At 40.5% G+C, this 23,898-nt stretch overlaps 1 protein-coding gene across 1 annotated transcript; it reads left to right on the forward strand.

Moving 5' to 3' along the window:
• Positions 1-4,816: 4,816 nt before the first annotated feature.
• LOC306734504 (uncharacterized protein) lies at positions 4,817-17,389 on the forward strand (the record flags this gene model as incomplete). The annotated part of the gene is made up of 13 exons (XM_079215861.1): positions 4,817-5,104; positions 5,600-5,752; positions 5,843-5,904; positions 9,754-9,856; positions 9,994-10,079; positions 10,772-10,872; positions 11,169-11,239; positions 11,470-11,577; positions 11,838-11,908; positions 11,993-12,110; positions 12,197-12,361; positions 13,991-14,086; positions 14,163-17,389. 13 exons carry the CDS (start codon positions 4,817-4,819, stop codon positions 16,329-16,331), a joined length of 3,591 nt encoding a protein of 1,196 aa, XP_079071987.1. The 3' UTR covers positions 16,332-17,389.
• Between the last annotated feature and the right edge of the window lie 6,509 nt (positions 17,390-23,898).

A 23,898-nucleotide genomic window follows, 5' to 3' on the forward strand; every position in this document is an offset into this window, starting at 1 on the left:
CATGTATACATCTATAACTTTGGTTTATTTAAAAGTGAATGATCTAAGTGCTTGTTCCATCTGTGCTCCTGTTTGAGCGTCTAATTATAATAATTACTGCTTTCATGGTGTTAGTTTGTAATCCTGTTCCACAAGCTCTGTGTTTATTTAACATAATGTTCCGTCATAAGAGGGACACTGAACTCTACACGCTAAACTCTGGTGAGCAGTTTGTCAGAGTGGTTTGAGTCGTTTGAGAGGAGTCGTTTAAGTCATTTGAGTCATTTGAGAAGTTGTTTGAGAGGAGTCGTTTAAGTCGTTTGAGAGGAGTCGTTTAAGTCATTTGAGTCATTTGAGAAGTCGTTTGAGAGGAGTCGTTTGAGTCATTTGAGTCATTTGAGAAGTCGTTTGAGAGGAGTCGTTTAAGTCGTTTGAGAGGAGTCGTTTAAGTCATTTGAGTCATTTGAGAAGTTGTTTGAGAGGAGTCGTTTAAGTCATTTGAGTCATTTGAGAAGTCGTTTGAGAGGAGTCGTTTAAGTCGTTTGAGTCATTTGAGAAGTCGTTTGAGAGGAGTCGTTTAAGTCATTTGAGTCATTTGAGAAGTCGTTTGAGAGGAGTCGTTTAAGTCGTTTGAGTCATTTGAGAAGTCGTTTGAGAGGAGTCGTTTAAGTCGTTTGAGTCATTTGAGAAGTCGTTTGAGAGGAGTCGTTTAAGTCATTTGAGTCATTTGAGAAGTCGTTTGAGAGGAGTCGTTTAAGTCGTTTGAGAGGAGTCATTTGAGTAATTTGAGAGAAGTCGTTTAAGAGGAGTCGTTTAAGTCGTTTGAGTCATTTGAGAAGTCGTTTGAGAGGAGTCGTTTAAGTCATTTGAGTCATTTGAGAAGTCGTTTGAGAGGAGTCGTTTAAGTCATTTGAGTCATTTGAGAAGTCGTTTAAGAGAAGTCGTTTGAGTCGTTTGAGAGGAGTCGTTTAAGTCGTTAGAGAGAAGTCGTTTGAGTCGCTTGAGAGGAGTCGTTTGAGTCGTTTGAGTCGTTTGAGTCGTTAGAGAGGAGTCGTTTGAGTCATTTGAGTCATTTGAGAAGTCGTTTAAGAGAAGTCGTTTGAGTCGTTTGAGAGGAGTCGTTTAAGTCGTTAGAGAGAAGTCGTTTGAGTCGCTTGAGAGGAGTCATTTGAGTCGTTAGAGTCGTTAGAGAGGAGTCGTTTGAGTTGTTTGAGAGGAGTCGTTTGAGTCGTTTGAGACCAGTCGTTTCCTTCTAGGAATCGTCTGAGGACAACCTCTCTGGTCTCAGTATTCAGGTCAGTAAGTGAGCAGAGAGGATCTGTTTGTTTGGAGCTTCAGAACTGGGTCGGCTCAGAAAAGCTAAACCGACAAAGAGAGCTCCGTTCCCTGGATCACTGTCACTGCACATTTCCCAGCATGCATCTGAAACTGAGACACCCGAAGGTGTCGGCTGAGTCGTGACAAGAGCATCTGGAGCTGATGTGAAAACTCACAGTACAACTAACGGTTTAACGTGAATACACCGTGGTGGAGAAGTACTCTGATCCTTTACTCAAGTACAAATACAAGTATCAACATGTACAAGTACATCACTGCAAGTAAAAGTCCTGAATTTAAAATTCTACTGCAGTAAATAGCTTGTATAAGCCACATTTACTACGAGCAGAAAGAACCAACCCCTGTGACTGCTGTACTAGTAGTAATACTAGTAGCAGTTGTAATAGTAGAAGGAGTAGCGATAACAGGAGCATGAATGACAGGAGGTAGAAGTAATAGTAGTACAACACATAATAGTGTTTTCTAGTAGAATTAGAAGTACTATTACTGGAACAATGGTAGAAGCAGCGGAATACTACAAATAGTTTTGGTAGTAGATAGTAATAGTAATAGCCACAGTACTGACGTATAGTAGTAATAGTACTACTAGTACTAGTACTAGTAGTAATTAACAGAAAAAGCGTTGTAGAAATAGAAACTAATAAAGCAGGTTTCTGGATCAAAACGTGTGCCGAATTTCTCAGCAGACCCAAGAAATTTAAAATAAGTGTTGAGTCATGTACAACGAATCACTCTGATTGTGCCCATGAGCAAGGCAGCTTCATTTCACTCTCTTTTAAATGGAGTTTTGGTGGATTATTAGCATGATTCGGTTGGAAGTTTGATGGAATGCGTCCAAACTGAGATATGAGATTAAGTTATGTAACCCTCTCTCTCTCACACACACACACACACACACACACACACACACACACACACACACACACACACACACACACCGTCATTTTTAATTCATCAGCAGGATGTGTACATCTTTGTCGACATGTATCCAGAGCTTCACGCGGGGGACTCCGGATATTTTGTGTATGTGCGTGCGTGCGTGTGTGTGTGTGTGTGTGTGTGTGTGTGTGTGTGTGTGTGTGTGTGTGTGTGTGTGTGTGTGTGTGTGTGTGTGTTAAATAATTTAACAGTGCAGGAATGTAGTCCAAACGCAATGTGAGCCATAAATGGACTTCCTGGTCCGAGTGTCTTCCTCCACAGTGCAGTGAGCCGAGCAGCAGGAACGTAACTGAAGTTGTTCTTATTATTGTGAATATTCAGCAATAACAAAATGGCCGCTGCCCTGGCCGTCCTGCCACATCGATGATGGGAGGGTTGTTAGTTCAAGTTGACCTTGTGGTGGTTCTAGAGGGGAAATCAGAGGTTTAAAGTAAGTCTGGGGAACATGAATGACAAACCACATTTCATTCCAGTAGTTGTTGAGGTATTTCACTCAACATCTTGACTCGTGGTGGCGCTAGAGACAAAAGTCAGAGGGTCACCGAAGTCGGTAGGATTCATCCTCTGGGGAACATGAACCTCCGTACCAAATTTCATGTCAATCCATCCAATAGTTGTTGAGCTTTTTCCAACCAACCGACATTGTGATCACTATTTCTTGAAAATAAAGTTTGAGACCCAACAACAGTGTTGATGACCACAATTAATCCAAATACACAAATACTGAGGTTTTAAAAGAAGTCAAACTAAAGTAATCTTCTTCTCTGAATAGATGAAGACTGTTTTGTTTTAATTAAAACGGTTGCATTCTGTATTTAAGCCTTTTTACTCAGATTAACGCGCTCCATAAAGTAATTTATTTGTATTTTATCTTTTTTTGTTTTACGTATGAACATCACTTCTGACTCTTCTCTTCATTTTCCCTCTTGTTTTACTGTAGTTTTTTTCTTTGTAAAGCTCTTTATTGAACTTTATTTGTATGAGAAGTGATGTACAAATACACTTCATTCTTACTACATAATAATAGAATAAAAAGATAAACGTGTGTTTGATCACAGAAAACCAACACGGCCGGTTTCAGGCGAAGAAAACACGCGACGCCAAACAAAACCTGCGTGACACGGAGGTGAATGTTTACCGTGTCGTTGGTTTAAATTACGAGACTCGTGAGAATAAATAATAAACCTCCGTGACGGCTGGATTTTTCCGAGTCATCTATCTCTCGATGTACATTGAACTGAATTATCATATTTATATTTTGATAAATTATCCGCTTTCTGCACGAAATATGAAGTCAAAAGCTCCAAATATTTACTTTAATTTGATTTTAGTTTTGTGTGTTTGTTTTTGAAGCAGCGGGAATAAAGAATACATTTACTCCAGAACTGTGCTTAAGTACAAGTCCCTCAAATGTGTACTTTACTTGAGTCTTTATACTTCTACTCCACGATATCGTATTACTTCATTACATTTATCTATTTTAAATCTTTGAGTCATTTTTTTATGTAAAAATGTTTCACGGTTCCAGCTACACAAATTAATGTAATTAATTTATATTTATGTATTGGTAATAACAATTATATTAGTGATAATGTTAATAATGTTAATATATTAGTAATAATGTAAATGTTTTAGTAATAACGTAAATACTGTTGATATATTAGTAATAATGCTCATACCTTTTATATATACCTAGGTTCTAGGTAGCAGCTAGAAGTTTCTAGAAGCTTCGTGCCCCACTGACCAATCACAGCGCATGTAAATGGTCACGCTGGGCCACCGACCAATCATATACGTCCACGCCATTCTCTCAAAGGATACAGCCAGCTTGTCAAACTAAAGATCTGATTTGTTGTCTCAGTGTACTTTAATCTGCTAAGGCCTTAAACTGCTTTGCTGAAATAGAGACACCGGAGGAAAACATCTGATTGGATAAAACTCTAAACCAGTTGCACTGGAAGCAGCGCTGCAGACTGAAGCAGAGCAACAGAGGAAGACAGGAGCTGTGCAATGAGAAAATGAGCTGATATGGAAAAATAATGATAATACGTGTAGTGCATTTGAGAAAAATAATTAAATTATAAAATAGCTATAACTTTGTGATTCTGCTTAGCAGGCCCTGACGGCCCACCACTGCTGTTTATACATTAGAAATAACGTTAATACTGTTTATACATTAGTATTAATGTTACTACTGTTTATATATTAGTAATAATGTAGACTAAACTAACTGTGAAGGCTCTGGTTAATTTTGGTCAATATTTTCAATTTTTTTTTCACAAACCAAAAAATGACATGAAATCTACATTTTATGGGCTAGCAGTTTCCATCTGTTTCCAGTCTCTATGCTAAGCTAAGCTAACTAACTGCTTTGTATTTAACGTGCAGACGTTCTGTCCCTTTAAGTACTCAAAGTTCCGCTCACTTTGTTTCCTCTCCAGCGTTCTCGTCTCCTGACATTCGACCCCTTTCCGATGTTCCTAAAGCGATGACCCGCCTTCACCATGGTCGCCATGGTAACCCCTCGCCGAGGTGACCCGCCCGCCCGCCAGAGCACCGGATGCTCGTGATGGGCAGCGGCTCCCCGGCCAATGAGAGGGAGGCCTTCTTCCTCCAGCTGGAGGGCGAGCGGGAAGATGCTCCTGCTCGCCCTCCAGCAACGCCGGGTCCTCCTGCTCTTCCTCCTGCTGCTCCTCCTCCACCTCCTCCTCCACCTCCACCTCCTCCTCCTCCTCCTCCTCCTCCTCCTCCCCCACCCCCTCCTCTGATGCTAGGAGACCCTGTAGGAGGTGTGACGAAGAAGAAGAGGGTGAGGAGTTTCTTTTGGAAAACGATACCAGAGGATCAGGTGAGGTCACATGATTATTATATTATTAAAGCGTCGTGTTTACATATATATATTTATTTTATTTATATATATATATATTTTATTTATATATATATTTATATATATATATATATATATTTTATTTATATATATAAATAAATACAAATAATTAAAAAAACATTTTTTATTCATTTATATATATGTATATATATATATATATATATATAATATATATATTTATTTATATTTATTTATTTATTTGTGGACAAAATGTTGCATCCTTCACCAAACTCCATTTAAAGAACAGAACATTTAACGCTGCCTTGCTCAAGGGCAGATCGGAGTGATTGGTGGACGGTGACTAATCACCTGTTTTACATCTTTAGGGTCTGTGGGGCCTTCTGCACACAGCTGTATTGTATATATGTATGTTATATATATGTTTGTGTGTGTGTGTGTGTGTGTGTGTGTGTGTGTGTGTGTGTGTGTGTGTGTGTGTGTGTGTGCGTGCCGCAGGTGAAGGGGCGGAGCAACCTGTGGACTCAGGGTCGTGTGCAGCAGCAGTTCCACATCGACGTCCAGACCATCGAGGAGCTGTTTGGTCAAAACGCCAAGGCCACGCCCACAAGGGGCGGGACCAGGAGCTCGTTCAGAGAGGCCAAAGAGGAGGTGTGTGTGTGTGTGTGTGTACAGTTTCCACCTGGGCTCTGACCTCAAACCTTACCCGTTCTCCTCTTCTCCCCCTCTCTCTCTCTCCAGGTCTCCATTCTCGACTCTAAACGAGGGATGAACATCGGGATTTTCCTCAAGCAGTTCAGGAGGTAAATCTCTCACCTGAAGCTAAATGAGGTCTAACATCGATAAACCCCCGAAGAGAAACCAAACCAGTGGTGTACAAGTACATGTACTGTAGTAGTAGTCCTTTACTTCAGTAGAAGTACCAATACCACGCTTTAAAAAAACTGTTTTTGATAAATGGGGAATAATTTTACCTCTTTGAGACTCAAACTGTTACTCTTATGAACCCATGTGAGGAGTTTAGAGGAAGTCAGATATCGAAACGTGAAAAGGAGACGCAAACAGATGATATTTTTTAGTAATTGGGGTCGAAACTCAAACAGGTTGTGAACCTCTTTTTGTGTTTTATTTCATAAACCTGTGTTTTTATGGAAAATGTTCACCTTCGGACGGTGTCGGATAAATGTAGTAAAAGTACAATATTTAGTAAACATTTAATGTAGCAAAATAATGTAAATTCTCAAGTTCAGTACAAGGAGCTCAAACTCTGAAGCTGTGTTTTAAATAAAGAGACAATTTCTGCCTTAAAGTCGGATTACATGGATGAAAACCGACGACAGCAGATCTCTGTAGACGTGAGTCACCTGAATGTCTCCTGTGTGAGTGTGTGTGTGTATGTGTGTGTGTGTTAGCCCTCATCGCAGGGTGTTGTGGGTAAACAGGTGTGGTGATGCCGGCATGTTATGAGGGATTTCATTAACATGCAACTGTTTCCAAGTCACATGAGAGGACGTCCCTCTGACGCCTTTGGGTTGAACCTGGGAAAAATTTTAAAATGTTATAATATTATATATTGCCATAATAATAGAAAGATATAGATATATATATTTAAAAAGGGAAAATACAAAGAGAAGCAAAACGTCAACAAGAGAAAACGACTAGGAGAGAAACAAGATTAACACAAAGAGAAACAAAACCACTACAAAACTACACAAAACAACTACAAAGAGACACAAAACAACTACATAGACACAAAACCACTACAATGAGACACAAAACCACTACAATGAGACACAACTGCAAAGAATAACAAAACAACTACAAAGAGACACAAAACAACTACAAAGAGACATAAAACAACTACAAAGAGACACAAAACCACTACAATGAGACACAAAACCACTACAATGAGACACAAAACCACTACAATGAGACACAACTGCAAAGAATAACAAAACAACTACAAAGAGAAACAAAACAACCACAAAGAGACATAAAACAACTACAAAGAGACACAAAACAACTACTAACAACAACTAAGCAAAGATTCACAGAGACACATAATTACCACAAAGAGACACAAAACAAACTGCCTCCAGTGTGTGTAACAATACAACACTTAATGTCTTTGATTTCTTGGTAGCACTTTATAATAACTACACACAGCATTAGTGAAGCATGAATAAACACTTAAATCATTTATAAAGCATTGTTCCAACATGAACACTCATTAGTAACTCATTAGTATGCAATTCATTAACACAGTTATACATGTTTTATTCTTGATTAATAAGCTTGACTATTATGCGTTTCATGATTGGGTTTTCATACTTTATAAATGATGGATTCCTCATTTGTAAATGAAGTATAAAGGACATATAGATGATAAGATCATTTATAAAGTGATAGTAAATCAGTAAAGTCATTTATTCATGCATTTATTTATACATATAATGTTTTACTCATGCTTCACTAATGCTAAATAGTGTGTAGTTATTAGAAAGTGCTACAGAGTTATTTCCCATGTTTAAAGTCAGAGGTTCAGTAACATGGAGGAAGTCACAATGTGTCCTGAATGTGTTGCTTTCCAAACACACACAGACATACAGGCATGAGGGAGGCTGTGGGTCATAGAGCACCTGTAAATATAACACCTGTACATATAACACCTATATGTATAACACCTGTAAATATAACACCTGTAAATATAACACCTGTATGTATAACACCTGTAAATATAACACCTGTACATATAACACCTATATGTATAACACCTGTAAATATAACACCTGTAAATATAACACCTGTATGTATAACACCTGTAAATATAACACCTGTAAATATAACACCTGTATGTATAACACCTGTAAATATAACACCTGTACATATAACACCTATATGTATAACACCTGTAAATATAACAGCTGTACATATAACACCTATATGTATAACACCTGTAAATATAACAGCTGTACATATAACACCTGTATGTATAACACCTGTAAATATAACACCTGTACATATAACACCTATATGTATAACACCTGTAAATATAACACCTGTACATATAACACCTATATGTATAACACCTGTAAATATAACAGCTGTACATATAACACCTGTATGTATAACACCTGTAAATATAACACCTATATGTATAACACCTGTATGTATAACACCTGTACGTATAACACCTGTACATATAACACCTGTATGTATAACACCTGTACGTATAACACCTGTACGTATAACACCTATATGTATTACACCTGTATGTATAACACCTGTACATATAACACCTGTAAATATAACAGCTGTAAATATAACACCTGTATGTATAACACCTGCAAATATAACACCTGTATGTATAACGCCTGTACATATAACACCTGTATGTATAACACCTGTACATATAACACCTGTATGTATAACACCTGTATGTATAACACCTTTATGTATAACACCTGTATGTATAACACCTGTATGTATAACACCTGTACGTATAACACCCGTATGTATAACACCTGTACATATAACACCTATATGTATAACACCTGTATGTATAACACCTGTACATATAACACCTGTACGTATAACACCTGTACATATAACACCTGTATGTATAACATCTGTACGTATAACACCTGTACGTATAACACCTATATGTATTACACCTGTATGTATAACACCTGTACATATAACACCTGTACATATAACACCTGTACGTATAACACCTGTATGTATAACACCTATATGTATAACACCTGTACATATAGCACCTGTACGTATAACACCTGTACGTATAACACCTATATGTATTACACCTGTATGTATAACACCTGTACATATAACACCTGTACGTATAACACCTGTACGTATAACACCTATATGTATAACACCTGTACATATAGCACCTGTACATATAACACCTGTACGTATAACACCTATATGTATTACACCTGTACATATAACACCTGTACGTATAACACCTGTATGTATAACACCTATATGTATAACACCTGTACATATAGCACCTGTACGTATAACACCTATATGTATAACACCTGTATGTATAACACCTGTATGTATAACACCTGTACGTATAACACCTGTATGTATAACACCTGTATGTATAACACCTGTACGTATAACACCTGTACGTATAACACCTATATGTATAACACCTGTACGTATAACACCTGTATGTATAACACCTGTACATATAGCACCTGTACGTATAACACCTATATGTATAACACCTGTACGTATAACACCTGTATGTATAACACCTGTATGTATAACACCTGTACGTATAACACCTGTAAATGTGACGTAGTGTAAACATAACACCTGTAAATATGACGTGACTCCTGGTCACACATCTCTCGTGCTGCTTTAGAAAAAAACAATATAATAATTTTACAAAGATATAAAACAAAAACATTCATGACTTGAAATGAAAAATCCATCATCACAATATCTGACCATCGTTGGCTCGTTATTATCACTGAGAATACAACGTAGTAATCCTCTTCCTCCTCCTCTTCCTCCTTCTCATCCTCCTCCTCCTCCTCTTCCTCCTCCTCCTCCTCCTCCTCCTCCTCCTCCTCCTCCTCCTCCTCTTCCTCCTCCTCCTCCTCTTCCTCCTCCAGGCCCAATCAGACGATAGTAGACGATATTCACCACGGCAACAGTGAGCCATACGGGGCGGAGCCTCTGAGGGAGCTGCTGAAGATGCTGCCGGAGGCTGAGGAGGTAACACACACACACACACACACACACACACACACACACACACACACACACACACACACACACACACACACACACACACACACACACACACACATACATGTTAGTGACCTTCTCTTCTTCCTGTTCCTCTCCTGAAGGTGAAGAAGCTGAGGTCGTACCGCGGCGACATCGCTAAGCTCTCATTGGCCGACTCCTTCGTGTACCTGCTGGTCCAGCTGCCCAGGTGAGAGGCCGAGCTCGGCGTTGACCTTTGACCTCCAGTGGGCAATCAGGTTGATGCTGAAGTGGATACATAAATGCTATGTAGCAATTTAACTCACATTTCTTCACTGAACTACATACGTTTTACTGTGTAATATTTTACATGAATTTTATTCAATTTAAAAACAATTTAGCTTTTTTCTTACGTACATTTATTTCTTAATGTTGGTGAGTGAAAGCGTGAGGGTTTTATTACATATTTTTAAACATTTTTAAATATTTTTAAATATTTCTAAAAAAAAAAAAAAAACATGTTTTTATATTTAAAAAAAGAAAGTAACATTTTTAAATATTTTTTAAATATTGTCGGAGACATTGTTTTATTTATTTGTTTCTACAGTATTTGTTTCTTAATGTTTTGTGTGTGAAGGGCTGAGGGTTCACATGACTTTTATTTATTTATTTAGTGGGGTGGGGGAACTTCACGTAATTGTATTTTCTTCTTCTTTTTTTCTCTTAATTAATTGTAATTTTAAAATATTTGTATTTTTTATTGTGTGTGTGTGGAATATTCTACATGATTTGTATTTTATTTAAAACACTTATTCGGGTATTATTCTTAGATGTCTTATCACGTCCTCATGAGTTCAATGCACATAAACCGTTGGATAACTGATGTATTGATCTATGTATTGATCTATGTATTGATCCCAGCTACCCGGTGCGGATAGAGTCCATGCTGCTGAAGGAGGAGTTCCCCACAGCGTGTGAGGTCATGAAGCAACACGTTAGCATCCTGCACGCCGCCACCAAAGGTACCCGACTGTTTCACTTCAAGCTTTCATGGTTCACCCTTTAAAGAGTTTTTGGGGCTTTATTTTCATATAAATTGAGGGAAAAGAACACCAGACGTTCAGAGTTTGCAGTTGTGTCTCTGAGACTCGTTAACACCTGCACTAATCAAACCCTCTCACACTAACAGCAGCTATTCTGAGCCGTGTGAACCGACGCGCTCACACCTCCAGGACTATGAGCCGTCTTCTGATTGCTCGTGTGAAGGAGTTTGTTTCTTCTCGTCTTTAATCTTTTCTTTGAATTGTTTCTCCTGCAGAGCTGATGAGCTGTGAGGAGCTTCATGCGGTTCTGCACCTGGTTCTGCAGGCGGGGAACCTGCTCAACGCGGTGAGAACCGGCTTTAAAGAACACTATAGTAAACACTGCTTCATGAACACTATAGTGCTGCTTCATGAACACTATAGTGCTGCTTCATGTACACTATAGTGCTCACTGTTTCATGTACACTATAGTGCTGCTTCATGTACACTATAGTGCTCACTGCTTCATGTACACTATAGTGCTGCTTCATGTACACTATAGTGCTCACTGCTTCATGAACACTGTGTGTGTTGCAGGGAGGTTATGCAGGAAACGCTGTGGGTTTCAAGCTGTCGTCCCTTCTGTCTCTGGCCGACACCAAAGCCAACAAACCGGGCATGAACCTGCTGCACTTTGTCGCTCTGGTCAGTATCGTGTGTGTGTGTGTGTGTGTGTTTATTTATTTCCCATGAAAGGTGCACAGCTTTAAGCTAATTTACATCCGTAGTGGACAGGAAACAGAGACCAACATCTCTTTCTTTGTGAGGACCAAAAAAGACATGTTGGGTGCCGGTTAACGTTTTAAAGCCTGTGTTTCTGGGTTCAGGTTCAGGTTTCGGGTGATGAGGGTCCTCCTGTGGTGGATGAAGTCCTCTCTCATTGTGCTCATTCTTCTCTCCTCCAGGAAGCCCAGAAGAAAGACACAAAGCTGTTGGAGTTCCCCCTGAAGTTGAATCACGTGCAGCCTGCCTCCAAGTCAGACATCTTGTTTTTTCACCTACTAAAGACTACATTTCCCATCAGCCCCCCATCAGCTTCATGTTTTTTTTTTCTTCGTAGGATCTCCTTGGAAACGCTGGACGCTGAGCTTCAGTGGCAGACGTCTCGCACGCGCTCAGTCGAGGAGAACGTCAAGAGAGACACGGCGCTGCTGCAGCAGCTGGACGGCTTCCTGCAGGTAGAACCCAGAGACCCTGTTAGGTGGTACTTCTGCACGCGGTACTTGTGTGTTCACGCCCCGCCGTGTGTTTGTTTTCGTCCCAGTCGGCCACCGCGTCGCTGTGCGCGCTGCGCGGCAGCCGGCAGCAGCTGAAGAAGGACGGCAGCGAGCTGATCGACTTCTTCTGTGAAGACCGAGAGACGTTCAGGCTGGACGACTGCTTCAGCATCTTCAACACCTTCTGCTGCAGGTTCAGCGCCGCGGTCAAGGTAAACAACAACAGCGTAAACAACTACAGTGCAAACAACTACAACAATGTAAATAACCACAGTGTAAAGAATCACAGTGTAAAGACAACAGTGTAAAGAACAAAAACATAAAGAACAATGTAATGAACAACAACGTAATGAACAACAGCGTAAAGAACACAGCGTAAAGACAAGAACATAAAGAACACAACGTAAAAACAACAGTGTAAAGAACAACAGCGTAAAGACAACAGTGTAAAGAACAACAACGTGAAGAACAACAGCGTGAAGAACAACAGCGTAAAGACAACAGCGTTAAGAACAACAACGTGAAGAACAACAGCGTGAAGACAACAGCGTGAAGAACAACAGCGTAAAGAACAACAACATGAAGAACAACAGCGTAAAGACAACCGCGTAAAGAACAACAACATGAAGAACAACAGCGTGAAGACAACAGCGTGAAGAACAACAGCGTAAAGACAACAGCGTAAAGAACAACAACATGAAGAACAACAGCGTGAAGACAACAACGTGAAGAACAACAGCGTAAAGACAACAGCGAAAAGAACAACAACATGAAGAACAACAGCGTGAAGACAACAGCGTGAAGAACAACAACATGAAGAACAACAGCGTGAAGACAACAGTGTGAAGAACAACATCGTAAAGACAACAGCGAAAAGAACAACAACATGAAGAACAACAGCGTGAAGACAACAGCGTGAAGAACAACAACATGAAGAACAACAGCGTGAAGAACAACAGCGTGAAGAACAACAGCGTGAAGAACAACAGCGTGAAGAACAACAACGTGAAGACAACAGCGTGAAGAACAACAGCGTAAAGATAACAGTGTAAAGAACAACAACGTGAATAACAAAAGCGTAAAGAACAACAACGTGAAGAACAACAGCGTAAAGACAACAGCGTGAAGAACAATAGCGTAAAGAACAACAACGTGAAGACAACAGTGTGAAGAACAACAGCGTAAAGACAACCGCGTAAATAACAACAACATGAAGAACAACAGCGTAAAGAACAACAGCGTAAAGAACAACAGCATGAAGAACAACAGTGTAAAGAACAACAGTGTGAAGAACAACAGTGTAGAGAACAGCGTAGAGAACAACAGCGTAAACAACAACAATGTAAAGAACAACAGAGTAAATGACAAAAATGTAAAGAACAACTACATAGTGAACAAAAAAGTAAAGAACAACTACATAAAGAACAACAACGTAAACAACAACAGCATAAACAACAACGTGCAAGCTTACAGATAAAGTATATTGATGTTTTATCTATCTATCTAAGGAAGTGTTGGAGGAAGTATTCAGATACTTAAGTTACAGTAAAAGTACAAATACCAGACAGTAAAAATATTCCGTTACAGTAAATCACAAATAGCACAGAATCCACACATACGTACCTCACTACATAAATACAAAATAATCTAAACATATTTTTACTCGATAAAATGACTCGACTAAACCTCATATTAGTACAGTAGAAGTAGAAAGTGGCATAAAACGTGAATACTCCATTGAAGTACTTTGTATTTAAGTACAGTGAATGTGGCCTGTAGTCGTCGGTAATATTTTATCTCACAGATTCTGCTGACATGACATTAAAACTTCTCCTCTGCAGGAGAACGCGGAGCGGGAGGCGAAGGAGGCGTCCCGCCACCGGCGTTTACAGGAGCAGGAAGAGCAGAAGAGGCACTCGTGGTCCGGCAGCCAGGAGGTAAGAGGTCAAGAGGTCAAGAGGCTCACAGACACGCCAACCGGCCGACGAGTGACGGGTGTGTTTCTGCCTTTAGGTCGACGGGGCGTTCGGGATGCGCTGCCACAGCGAGGCGGACATGTCGGCCGCCGTGTTGCCGCACGACGACACCCGGCTGCTGGCGGAGCTCCTGTCGCCAAAGTTCGGCCCTGGCTCGCCCTTCAGCAACTCTCTGGGACGCCAACGTAGCTCGCGGCGCTCCAGGAAGTCTTTGTCCGGTTCGCCGGTTGTCGGCGTCGACCGGGAACTGAGCCCGCACCTGGGGTCGGCGCCGACGTCTTTTCTATCGGCCTCTCCCGAACGTAGAAGTCCGGGACTCATGGTCCCCCAAAACCAGCAGCCTCGAGCGGGACAGGCTACACCGCGATCCCCGTCCTCCCCTCCCAAGACTGCTTCGAGCACACTAAACCACACAACCGCCACTTACCTCAGCATCGATGCTCAAAATACTACCGATCTCGGGATCACAGTCACAACTACCTCCGATGCCAACCGGCAGTCCGACCTCAACAACGACGGCGAAGATCGACTCGCCGTCGGGGAACTCGCCAGAGCGAACAAAGCTGAGCAGGATTTTAGTGGAAATGTGTTTTTTGAGAAATGCACATTGGTGCCTGAGCTGAAAGGGTTCGACGAGGTCCGCAAAGGGCCTCACGGCACTCGGCATTGGCGCCAGGACCAAGAGGTCGAGTTGGTGCGGGGTAACTCCCAGACTGGGAATGTGGAAAGAAAAGAGGAAGAGGAGGGATGCGAGGAACAGGCGGTCGTGTGGTGCGTGACGGGCGTGTGCGAGCCCGCCGGCGAGCTCGCGAACGCCGAGGACGCCCCTGCGCGAGCTGAGCACGACCATCGGGGAGGGAGACGGCAAGCTTCCTCTGCCCCAGCCAATCGCACGCCTTCAGAACCTCAGCCGGCCAATGAGAAGCCAGCGCCTGAACCCATCAGCAGCCAACCGGTGCCTGTCGCCCGGCGCGACGATCCGTCGCACCCCACCTCCTCCCCCATGTGGCGCCCAGCAAGGCCTGCGGCGGCCAACGGGGCTAAAAGAACAGCCAATCAAAGGGCAGAAGCAAAGGGCTCCACCAATGAGAAGAGAGATGCGAGGACGGAACAATCAACAGGCGACCGGAGCAGAAACAAAGCTGCTTCCTGTCGCCCAGAGGCAGCTTCTTCCACGAATGGAAAGGCAGGATCGGCAAATTCGTCCAAGTCTTCCACCAAGAACCTCCCTACCTCGAAGACGAAACCCGCTGGGACGAAACCCGCCACTGCCGCATCCGCTGCCGCAACCGCTGCCGCATCCGCCGCCGCCAACAAGATCAAGCATGTCCGCACCCTTACGAACCATGAGAACCAGAACCTGAGGCGTGTCGTGCCCATCTCCAGGACCAGCCGAGGCGCTCCGGTTCTGGGCAAACATCCCGAGAAGCCTCCCGGCCACCAGCGGCGCTCCTCCGGCGTCGCGGCACCCACCGGTCTGACCGCCTCCGACCTCCTTGACGGCACCTCCCTCCGACGAGGAGAGCGTTCGTCGACCGCGCCGTCGTCCCGCCGTTCCAGCGTCCAGAAGCCGCCGGACCCCAAGGATGCGAGAGGCCAGAAGGTTCCAGGTCCTCGTGAGCAGAACCAGGACGCACAGAGGAGGCCGTCCGTCCGGAAGCCTTTAGCTAAACCCAAACCGCCGCCGGAGGAGAAGATGTGTCGCTCCACGCTGCGGTCGCTCTCTCAAGGAGGCGGAGGCAGCGTCAGTGCTCCTGTTACTCCTGCCCACAAAGCCGGTACCCCTTCGGCTTTGCCGCTTCCTGGTTTCACCCAAAGCACTGCCTCTTCTTCTTTCAGACGAACCCACACCCTCACTCCTTCTCCTGCCTCTCCTCCTCCTTCACCCCACCCTGGCTCCTCCCTTAAACCCTCCCTTAAGCCCTCCCCCAAGACCTCCTCCATTCCTCCTCCCAGCACCACCTCGCCTTTCACCCGAACCGGCTCGCTGAGAGTCCCCTCCACCTCCACGTCCTCCTCCACCCTCAAACCTTCCTCCTCCTCCTCGCTGAGGCGGTCTCAGAGCATCAGGGCGCCTCCTCGGTCGCCGCTCCACGACCCGCCGGTTCCCCCTAAAGGCCACCGGCGGAACGACAGCGGCGCCTTCTCCGACAAGTCGGCTCACTCCAGGGACTCGGGCAAGTCCGCCAGGCCGGGCTGGAGATAACAGGAGGAATCTGAGGCTGCGTTCCAACACGAAGTCTAAGCGGCTCCTACTCTTTCCTTCTTTACTTGGAGGTAAACATGAAGAACAGACTTCTATTCATGTCGGAAGAAAGGACAATCAAAAACCTCCAGTTCGGCTGGAGGCCACAGCCCAATATGAAGCACAGACGCTATCGAGATGACTTTGTCTCCTACGCGTTAAAACTCAAGGTGGTAGAAGGATGCGTTCCATTTTAAGCACTAATGACGTCCTCTTAAAGGGACAGTGTGGCCCTATGAGCTACTTCTCCATAGTCGGTGTTTCTCTACAGGAGAGGAACAGAACAATGTTTTGCTTTGGACGCATTTTAGAGTCCGCTATTTTCAATATTGTCACCACTTTACCTTCCTACCGTGCTCTCTTTAAAACCACCAGACTCCATTGACAAAAACAGGGATTTAGCCTGGCAGAGAACCTCTTGTGTTCTGAGAGGTTAAATCACTGTTTTTGTCCTTGGAGTCCGGTGGAGGAGGATAACGGCTTCAGTTCTGCTTTGCAGGAAGTGCTGTCTGACCGCAAGGTAGAGGGGTGAAAACCTTATGAATATGGAGAAGTAGCTCATCACAACGATCCCTTTTTAAAGGATGAAGGACGTTCTCGCTTTGCCAAATGCTTCTTGTGTATAAACGGATCAACGTGCCTTCCGTCCTCACAGGGGAGCATTGACCCATTGACTGTTATTTTGCTTTCTCAAAAGAATAAAGCATCAAAATGTTTAGAGGTTTTGTTCAAGGAAAGTAGTGATTCCATCCTTTCTGCAACAACAACGTTGTGTCTTAACTTTTGATCGTGCAGCTTCACCTTGAACGGACCAAGCGGAGGAACATGTGGCCTGATTACAATACAAATGATGTTCTTTAAATGACAATAGATCCGTAAATCACAGAATCCTGCCGTTTAAAGATGAGGAGACATTTTAAACGTCTCTGATTCAAACCGGCGGGAGAAGACAGAAGTGCCAATGATATTTGTATGTTTATGTTTCTGTATTTATGTACGTATGATGTCAATATTTGATATTTGTATAAAAATATATGATCTACTAATTAAAAAAATATTATTCCTCCAACACGCTTTGTTTCTTCTTCTGCTGCCTGTTAAATATGATATATATATTATACATATTTTGTTTTATAAAATATATGTTATATATATATATATATATATATATATATATATATATATATATATATATATGCGTGTGATTATACATATAATATATGTTTTTAAATATAGATTATATATATATATTAATATATATGTGTGTATATATAGTATATATGTGTGTATATATATATATATATATATATATATATATATATATATATATATATATATATATATATATATATATATAATTGATAATTGCTACAGTTCTCCCGTAATGTTGCAGTGAATCAATCTGAGTTCTACAAATACATTTTCATAGTTTCTCTACATTTAAACCTGACAGAAAATATAAGAAGAAAAAATTAAAATACTGTATTAAAGTGTAAGGGTTAGGTTTACTTGAGTAAATGTACTTAGTTACCTTTCACCACTGACTTTATGGTACTTTTACTCTCATTTGTGTTTAACTGTTGGTAACTAAACTGTTATTTTTATATACTTTTATTACATGTTTTACGACTAAAGTATTATTTTTGTTTCTGTTTATAATAATAAGAGTGATAGCATATGAATGATTTAATATCCTGTCCTTATTTAAAAGTTCAGCTCTAAAAAGACACTATTAAACATATAAATTAATTTAATGAAAATTATCGTTTAAAAATAATATCGGTTTTACAAAGTTCTCGAAAAAGAAACCAAGAGAAAACATTTTTTTATTTTTTATTAAATTAGATTACAATTAAAAATAGTTTAAAAATAATACCAGTTTTGAAAAAAATCATCACAAAAAATAACCACAAAATGAATGTGTTTTTTTTTTAAAAATCGTTTAAGAATGTTCCCGGTTCTAAAAAGGTATCCTCTAAAAATAAACAATAATAATAATAATAATAATAATAATAATAATAATAATAATAAAACAAGAGATTTGTTTAGATCTGTTTTAAAAGCTTCTCCTCTAAAAATTAAGTAAAGTAATACATTTATTAATTAGTTTTTTTAAATAATAGAAGTTATCCTCTAAAAATGAACTAAAATAATAATAAAACATAAATACAGAATATTCATTAAATGAATCTTGAGGGGCGCGCTCTTTACCAAGGCGTGTGACGTCATCAAAGCGCGCCAAACAAAGCTCCATGTGCAGAGCGAAGAAGAGGAAAGTTTATTATGAGGAAAAGTTTAAAATAAATGTAAACAATAAACACAAATCTGAAGAAGTTCAACATAAAGAAACTTTTGAGCGGAAACGTTGAAGCTACATTTAAAAAAAGAGACGAGGAAGAAATAAAAGAAGAAGAAGAAGAAGAAGAAGAAGAAGAAGAAGAAGAAGAAGAAGTAAGGAGTTTAAAGTGTAAAGTCTTCCTGGGCAGAACATGTGTTGTTTATGAATGTGAGTCTGCTGCTTCATTACATGTGGAATGTTTGATAATGTTTTAATAATACAAAACACTGAGATACTGCAGTACTTACAGCAGAAGTACTGCAGAAGGAAGGTACTGAGTACTGCACTCAAATACATGTGTACTTTATGTTTCTCTCAGGTTAAACTACAGTACTTTGAGTTAAAATATAACATACACCATAACTGTGATAACTGTGTCAGATATAATAATATAATATTTTACCAATCAATCAATACTTCTGCAACGTTCTGATATTTTCTGTAATAATCAATATTATTATTAATATCATTATTATTATCATTTATTTTATTATTAATTATATTATTTGTATTATTATTAATACTATTTTTATTATTATCATTATTATTATTCATATTATTATTTCCATTATTAATGTGTTGATCTTTTTCAGGATGCGTCTCTGTAACTTTTCTGCGTGACGAACAAGAGATGGAGCGTCCAGAAAGGAGAGAGGAGGAGGAAGAGGAAGAGGAGGTGATGAAGGTGATGAAGGTGGGCTCCTCCTCCTCCATCATCTCCTTTCCTTTCCTCTCGTCCTCACTCTGCCGAGGAAGAGGAGGAGGCGAGGAAGACGAGGAAGACGAGGAAGACGAGGTCCGGGTCTCCATCGTCACCATGGAGGAAGAGTCCTGTCCGTCAGAGCCCTTCGGCCACGCCCACTTGGAGCCGACCAATCAGATCGCACCAACGTCTGGAGGAGGAGAGGAAGAGGAGAAGGATGAAGAGGAGGAGGCAAACAGTGATAAGGAAGAGGAGGAAGAGGATGAGGAGGAGGAGGAAGAGGAGGAGGAGGAGGTGACGTCACCATCGCTTCACCTGCAGATTCAGGTGAGAATGTTTATTTTATCAAGAGAACATTTGGGGATTGTTTACAAATTGAGGTACTTGTACTTTATTTGTGTATTTATTTTTCTATCAAAGGTTATGTTGTACTTTTACTGTATTACATCTCAGAGGTACATGTTGTACTTTTACTGTACTACATCTCAGAAGTACATATTGTACTTTTACTGTACGACATCAGAGGTACATGTTGTACTTTAACTGTACTACATCTCAGAAGTACATGTTGTACTTTTACTGTACTACATCTCAGAGGTATATATTGTACTTTTACTGTACTACATCTCAGAAGTACATATTGTACTTTTACTGTACTACATCAGAGGTGCATGTTGTACTTTTACTGGAGTATTAATCCAGAAACATCAGACATTCTAGTAAAACCTTGAAGTTATTATGGGATGTGATGGTGTGTGTCTCCCCCTAGAGGACGGAGGTGAAGCTGCAGCTTCAGTTCTCAACACTTTACCTTTTCTTATGTGGAGACGGTTCATTCTGTCATATTACCTTCATATCATAGTATCCTAGTATTCATAATATTCATAATATTCACTCCAAGACGAGAGGTTTTAGTCCTCAGATCAGTTTTATTTCTGAGATCAACTCAGAGCTTTATATCTCCTCCAGGTATAGAAATACTCCAAACGTGTGTTTCTGATACACAAAAACATGAAAGTACTCTATGAAAACTCTTAAAGTCAGAATGAAAACATGAAAGTACTCTATGAAAACTCTTAAAGTCAGAATGAAAACATGAATGTACTCTATGAAAACTCTTAAAGTCAGAATGAAAACATGACTTTTAAAGTCTTGCTTGCTTTGTTGGTTACTTGTTTGGTTGCTTGTTTTGTTTGTTGCTTGCTTGCTTAGTTTGTTGTTTGGTTGCTTAGTTTGTTGTTTGGTTGCTTAGTTTGTTGGTTGGTTGCTTAGTTTGTTGGTTGGTTGCTTAGTTTGTTGTTTGGTTGCTTTGTTTGTTGGTTGGTTGCTTAGTTTGTTGTTTGGTTGCTTAGTTTGTTGGTTGGTTGCTTAGTTTGTTGCTTGCTTGCTTAGTTTGTTGTTTGGTTGCTTAGTTTGTTGGTTGGTTGCTTAGTTTGTTGGTTGGTTGCTTAGTTTGTTGGTTGGTTGCTTAGTTTGTTGGTTGGTTGCTTAGTTTGTTGGTTGGTTGCTTAGTTTGTTGGTTGGTTGCTTAGTTTGTTGTTTGGTTGCTTAGTTTGTTGGTTGGTTGCTTAGTTTGTTGGTTGGTTGCTTAGTTTGTTGGTTGGTTGCTTAGTTTGTTGTTTGGTTGCTTAGTTTGTTGGTTGGTTGCTTAGTTTGTTGGTTGGTTGCTTAGTTTGTTGTTTGGTTGCTTGTTTTTGTTTGTTGCTTGCTTGCTTAGTTTGTTGTTTGGTTGCTTAGTTTGTTGGTTGGTTGCTTAGTTTGTTGTTTGGTTGCTTAGTTTGTTGGTTGGTTGCTTAGTTTGTTGGTTGGTTGCTTAGTTTGTTGTTTGGTTGCTTGTTTTTGTTTGTTGCTTGCTTGCTTAGTTTGTTGTTTGGTTGCTTAGTTTGTTGGTTGGTTGCTTAGTTTGTTGGTTGGTTGCTTAGTTTGTTGTTTGGTTGCTTAGTTTGTTGGTTGGTTGCTTAGTTTGTTGGTTGGTTGCTTAGTTTGTTGTTTGGTTGCTTAGTTTGTTGGTTGGTTGCTTAGTTTGTTGGTTGGTTGCTTAGTTTGTTGGTTGGTTGCTTAGTTTGTTGGTTGGTTGCTTAGTTTGTTGGTTGGTTGCTTAGTTTGTTGGTTGGTTGCTTAGTTTGTTGGTTGGTTACTTGCTTGCTTGTTTGCTTTGTTGGTTGGTTGGTTGGTTGGTTACTTGTTTGGTTGCTTAGTTTGTTGGTTGCTTTGTTGGTTGCTTGGTTGCTTAGTTTGTTGTTTGCTTGCTTAGTTTGTTGGTTGCTTGCTTGCATTTGTTGTTAGTTGGTTGCTTTGTTGCTAGTTTGTTGGTTGCTTGCTTGCTTGGGTGGTTGCTTGGTTGCTTAGTTTGTTGGTTGCTTGCTTTTGTTGTTAGTTGGTTGCTTTGTTGCTTAGTTTATTGGTTTGTTGCTTGGTTGCTTAGTTTGTTGGTTGCTTGCTTGCTTTTGTTGTTAGTTGGTTGCTTTGTTGCTTAGTTTGTTGGTTGCTTTGTTGCTTAGTTTATTGGTTGCTTGCTTGCTTTGTTGGTTGCTTAGTTTGTTGGTTGCTTGCTTGCTTTGTTGGTTGCTTAGTTTATTTGTTTGCTTAGTTTGTTGGTTGCTTGCTTGCTTTTGTTGTTAGTTGGTTGCTTTGTTGCTTAGTTTATTGGTTGCTTGCTTGCTTTGTTGGTTGCTTGGTTGCTTAGTTTGTTGGTTGCTTTTGTTGTTAGTTGGTTGCTTTGTTGCTTAGTTTGTTGGTTGCTTGGCTGCTTAGTTTGTTGGTTGCTTGCTTAGTTTGTTGGTTGCTTGTTTGCTTTTGTTGTTAGTTGGTTGCTTTGTTGCTTAGTTTATTGGTTGCTTGCTTGCTTTGTTGGTTGCTTGCTTGCTTAGTTTGTTGGTTGCTTGCTTGCTTTGTTGGTTGCTTAGTTTGTTTGCTTGCTTAGTTTGTTGGTTGCTTGCTTGCTTTTGTTGTTAGTTGGTTGCTTTGTTGCTTAGTTTATTGGTTGCTTGCTTGCTTTGTTGGTTGCTTAGTTTGTTGGTTGCTTGCTTTTGTTGTTAGTTGGTTGCTTTGTTGCTTAGTTTGTTGGTTGCTTGGTTGCTTAGTTTGTTGTTTGCTTGCTTAGTTTGTTGGTTGCTTGTTTGCTTTTGTTGTTAGTTGGTTGCTTTGTTGCTTAGTTTATTGGTTGCTTGCTTGCTTTGTTGGTTGCTTGGTTGCTTAGTTTGTTGGTTGCTTGCTTGCTTTGTTGGTTGCTTGCTTGCTTTTGTTGTTAGTTGGTTGCTTTGTTGCTTAGTTTATTGGTTGGTTGCTTTGTTGGTTACTTGTTTGGTTGCTTAGTTTGTTGGTTGGTTGCTTCCTTGCTTTGTTGGTTGGTTGCTAGTGTCTTATGTAGTTGGTTGCTTGCTTTGTTGGTTACTTGGTTGGTTGGTTGCCTAGTTTGTGGGTTGGTTGTTTTATTGGTTGCTTTGTTACTTCGATAAGTATTTATCCCCAGGATAATATTTAAATCTTGCATCAGTACGTGAACAAACCACAGAAAAAATAAAACTGCAAAAGCTCTTTTCAATGAAAGCTGTGATATTAAAGTATTAAAGTATTAAAGTATTAAAGTATTAAAGTGACTGAGGACTTTTAGTGTTCATCCTGTTGGCCAGCAGGGGGCGACGCTGCTCTTCACCTCCTCACAACGCCTTTTGCTCTTAATATTTATAAAATACTGCATTATTGAGGCTATTTCATGTTTGTTTCCACTAATAATTAAATGTTTTATTTGTATAGTTAATACCAACTAAAAGAAAGAAAACGTAAAGTGTATTACTAAACTATTTTATCATTATTATACACACACACACACACACACACACACACACACACACACACACACACACACACACACACAGTAGGTGTGTGTTCAGGAATGTGCAGCAGTCAACATTCCTCACATTCCTTCATCGGGATTATGGGAATTGAAGTCTGCTCCTATGGGAACTGTTAGCTTATCATGCACACACACACACACACACACACACACACACACACACACACACACACACACACAGACACACACACACAATATGACTGGCATAAAAACTAATATAAAGTGCATAGCGAGCACACACACGCACACACACACACACACACACACACACACACACACACACACACACACACACACACACACACACGTGTGAGACAGATTGTAAAAACTAGGTCACTAATCTGGTGAGACCTGCTCTGTAATCTAAGAGCATTTTACTTTAGATTACTACACATGGAGATTATACACACACACACACACACACACACACACACACACACACACACACACACACACACACACACGTCTGTCTCTCCTCATTCAGCGTCCTGAACGATGAACCTGAACCAGGAAAAAGAGATTCATTCATTCATTCATTCATTCATTCATTCATTCAGATCAGAATCCATGAGACCAAAACAGGAAGTGTGCCTTTCAGATTAAAAGTCTCTTTGGTTCAGGATTAAATTAT

This window comes from Taurulus bubalis, assembly GCF_910589615.1.
Source record: "Taurulus bubalis genome assembly, chromosome: 3".
Classification (NCBI taxonomy): domain Eukaryota; kingdom Metazoa; phylum Chordata; class Actinopteri; order Perciformes; family Cottidae; genus Taurulus; species Taurulus bubalis.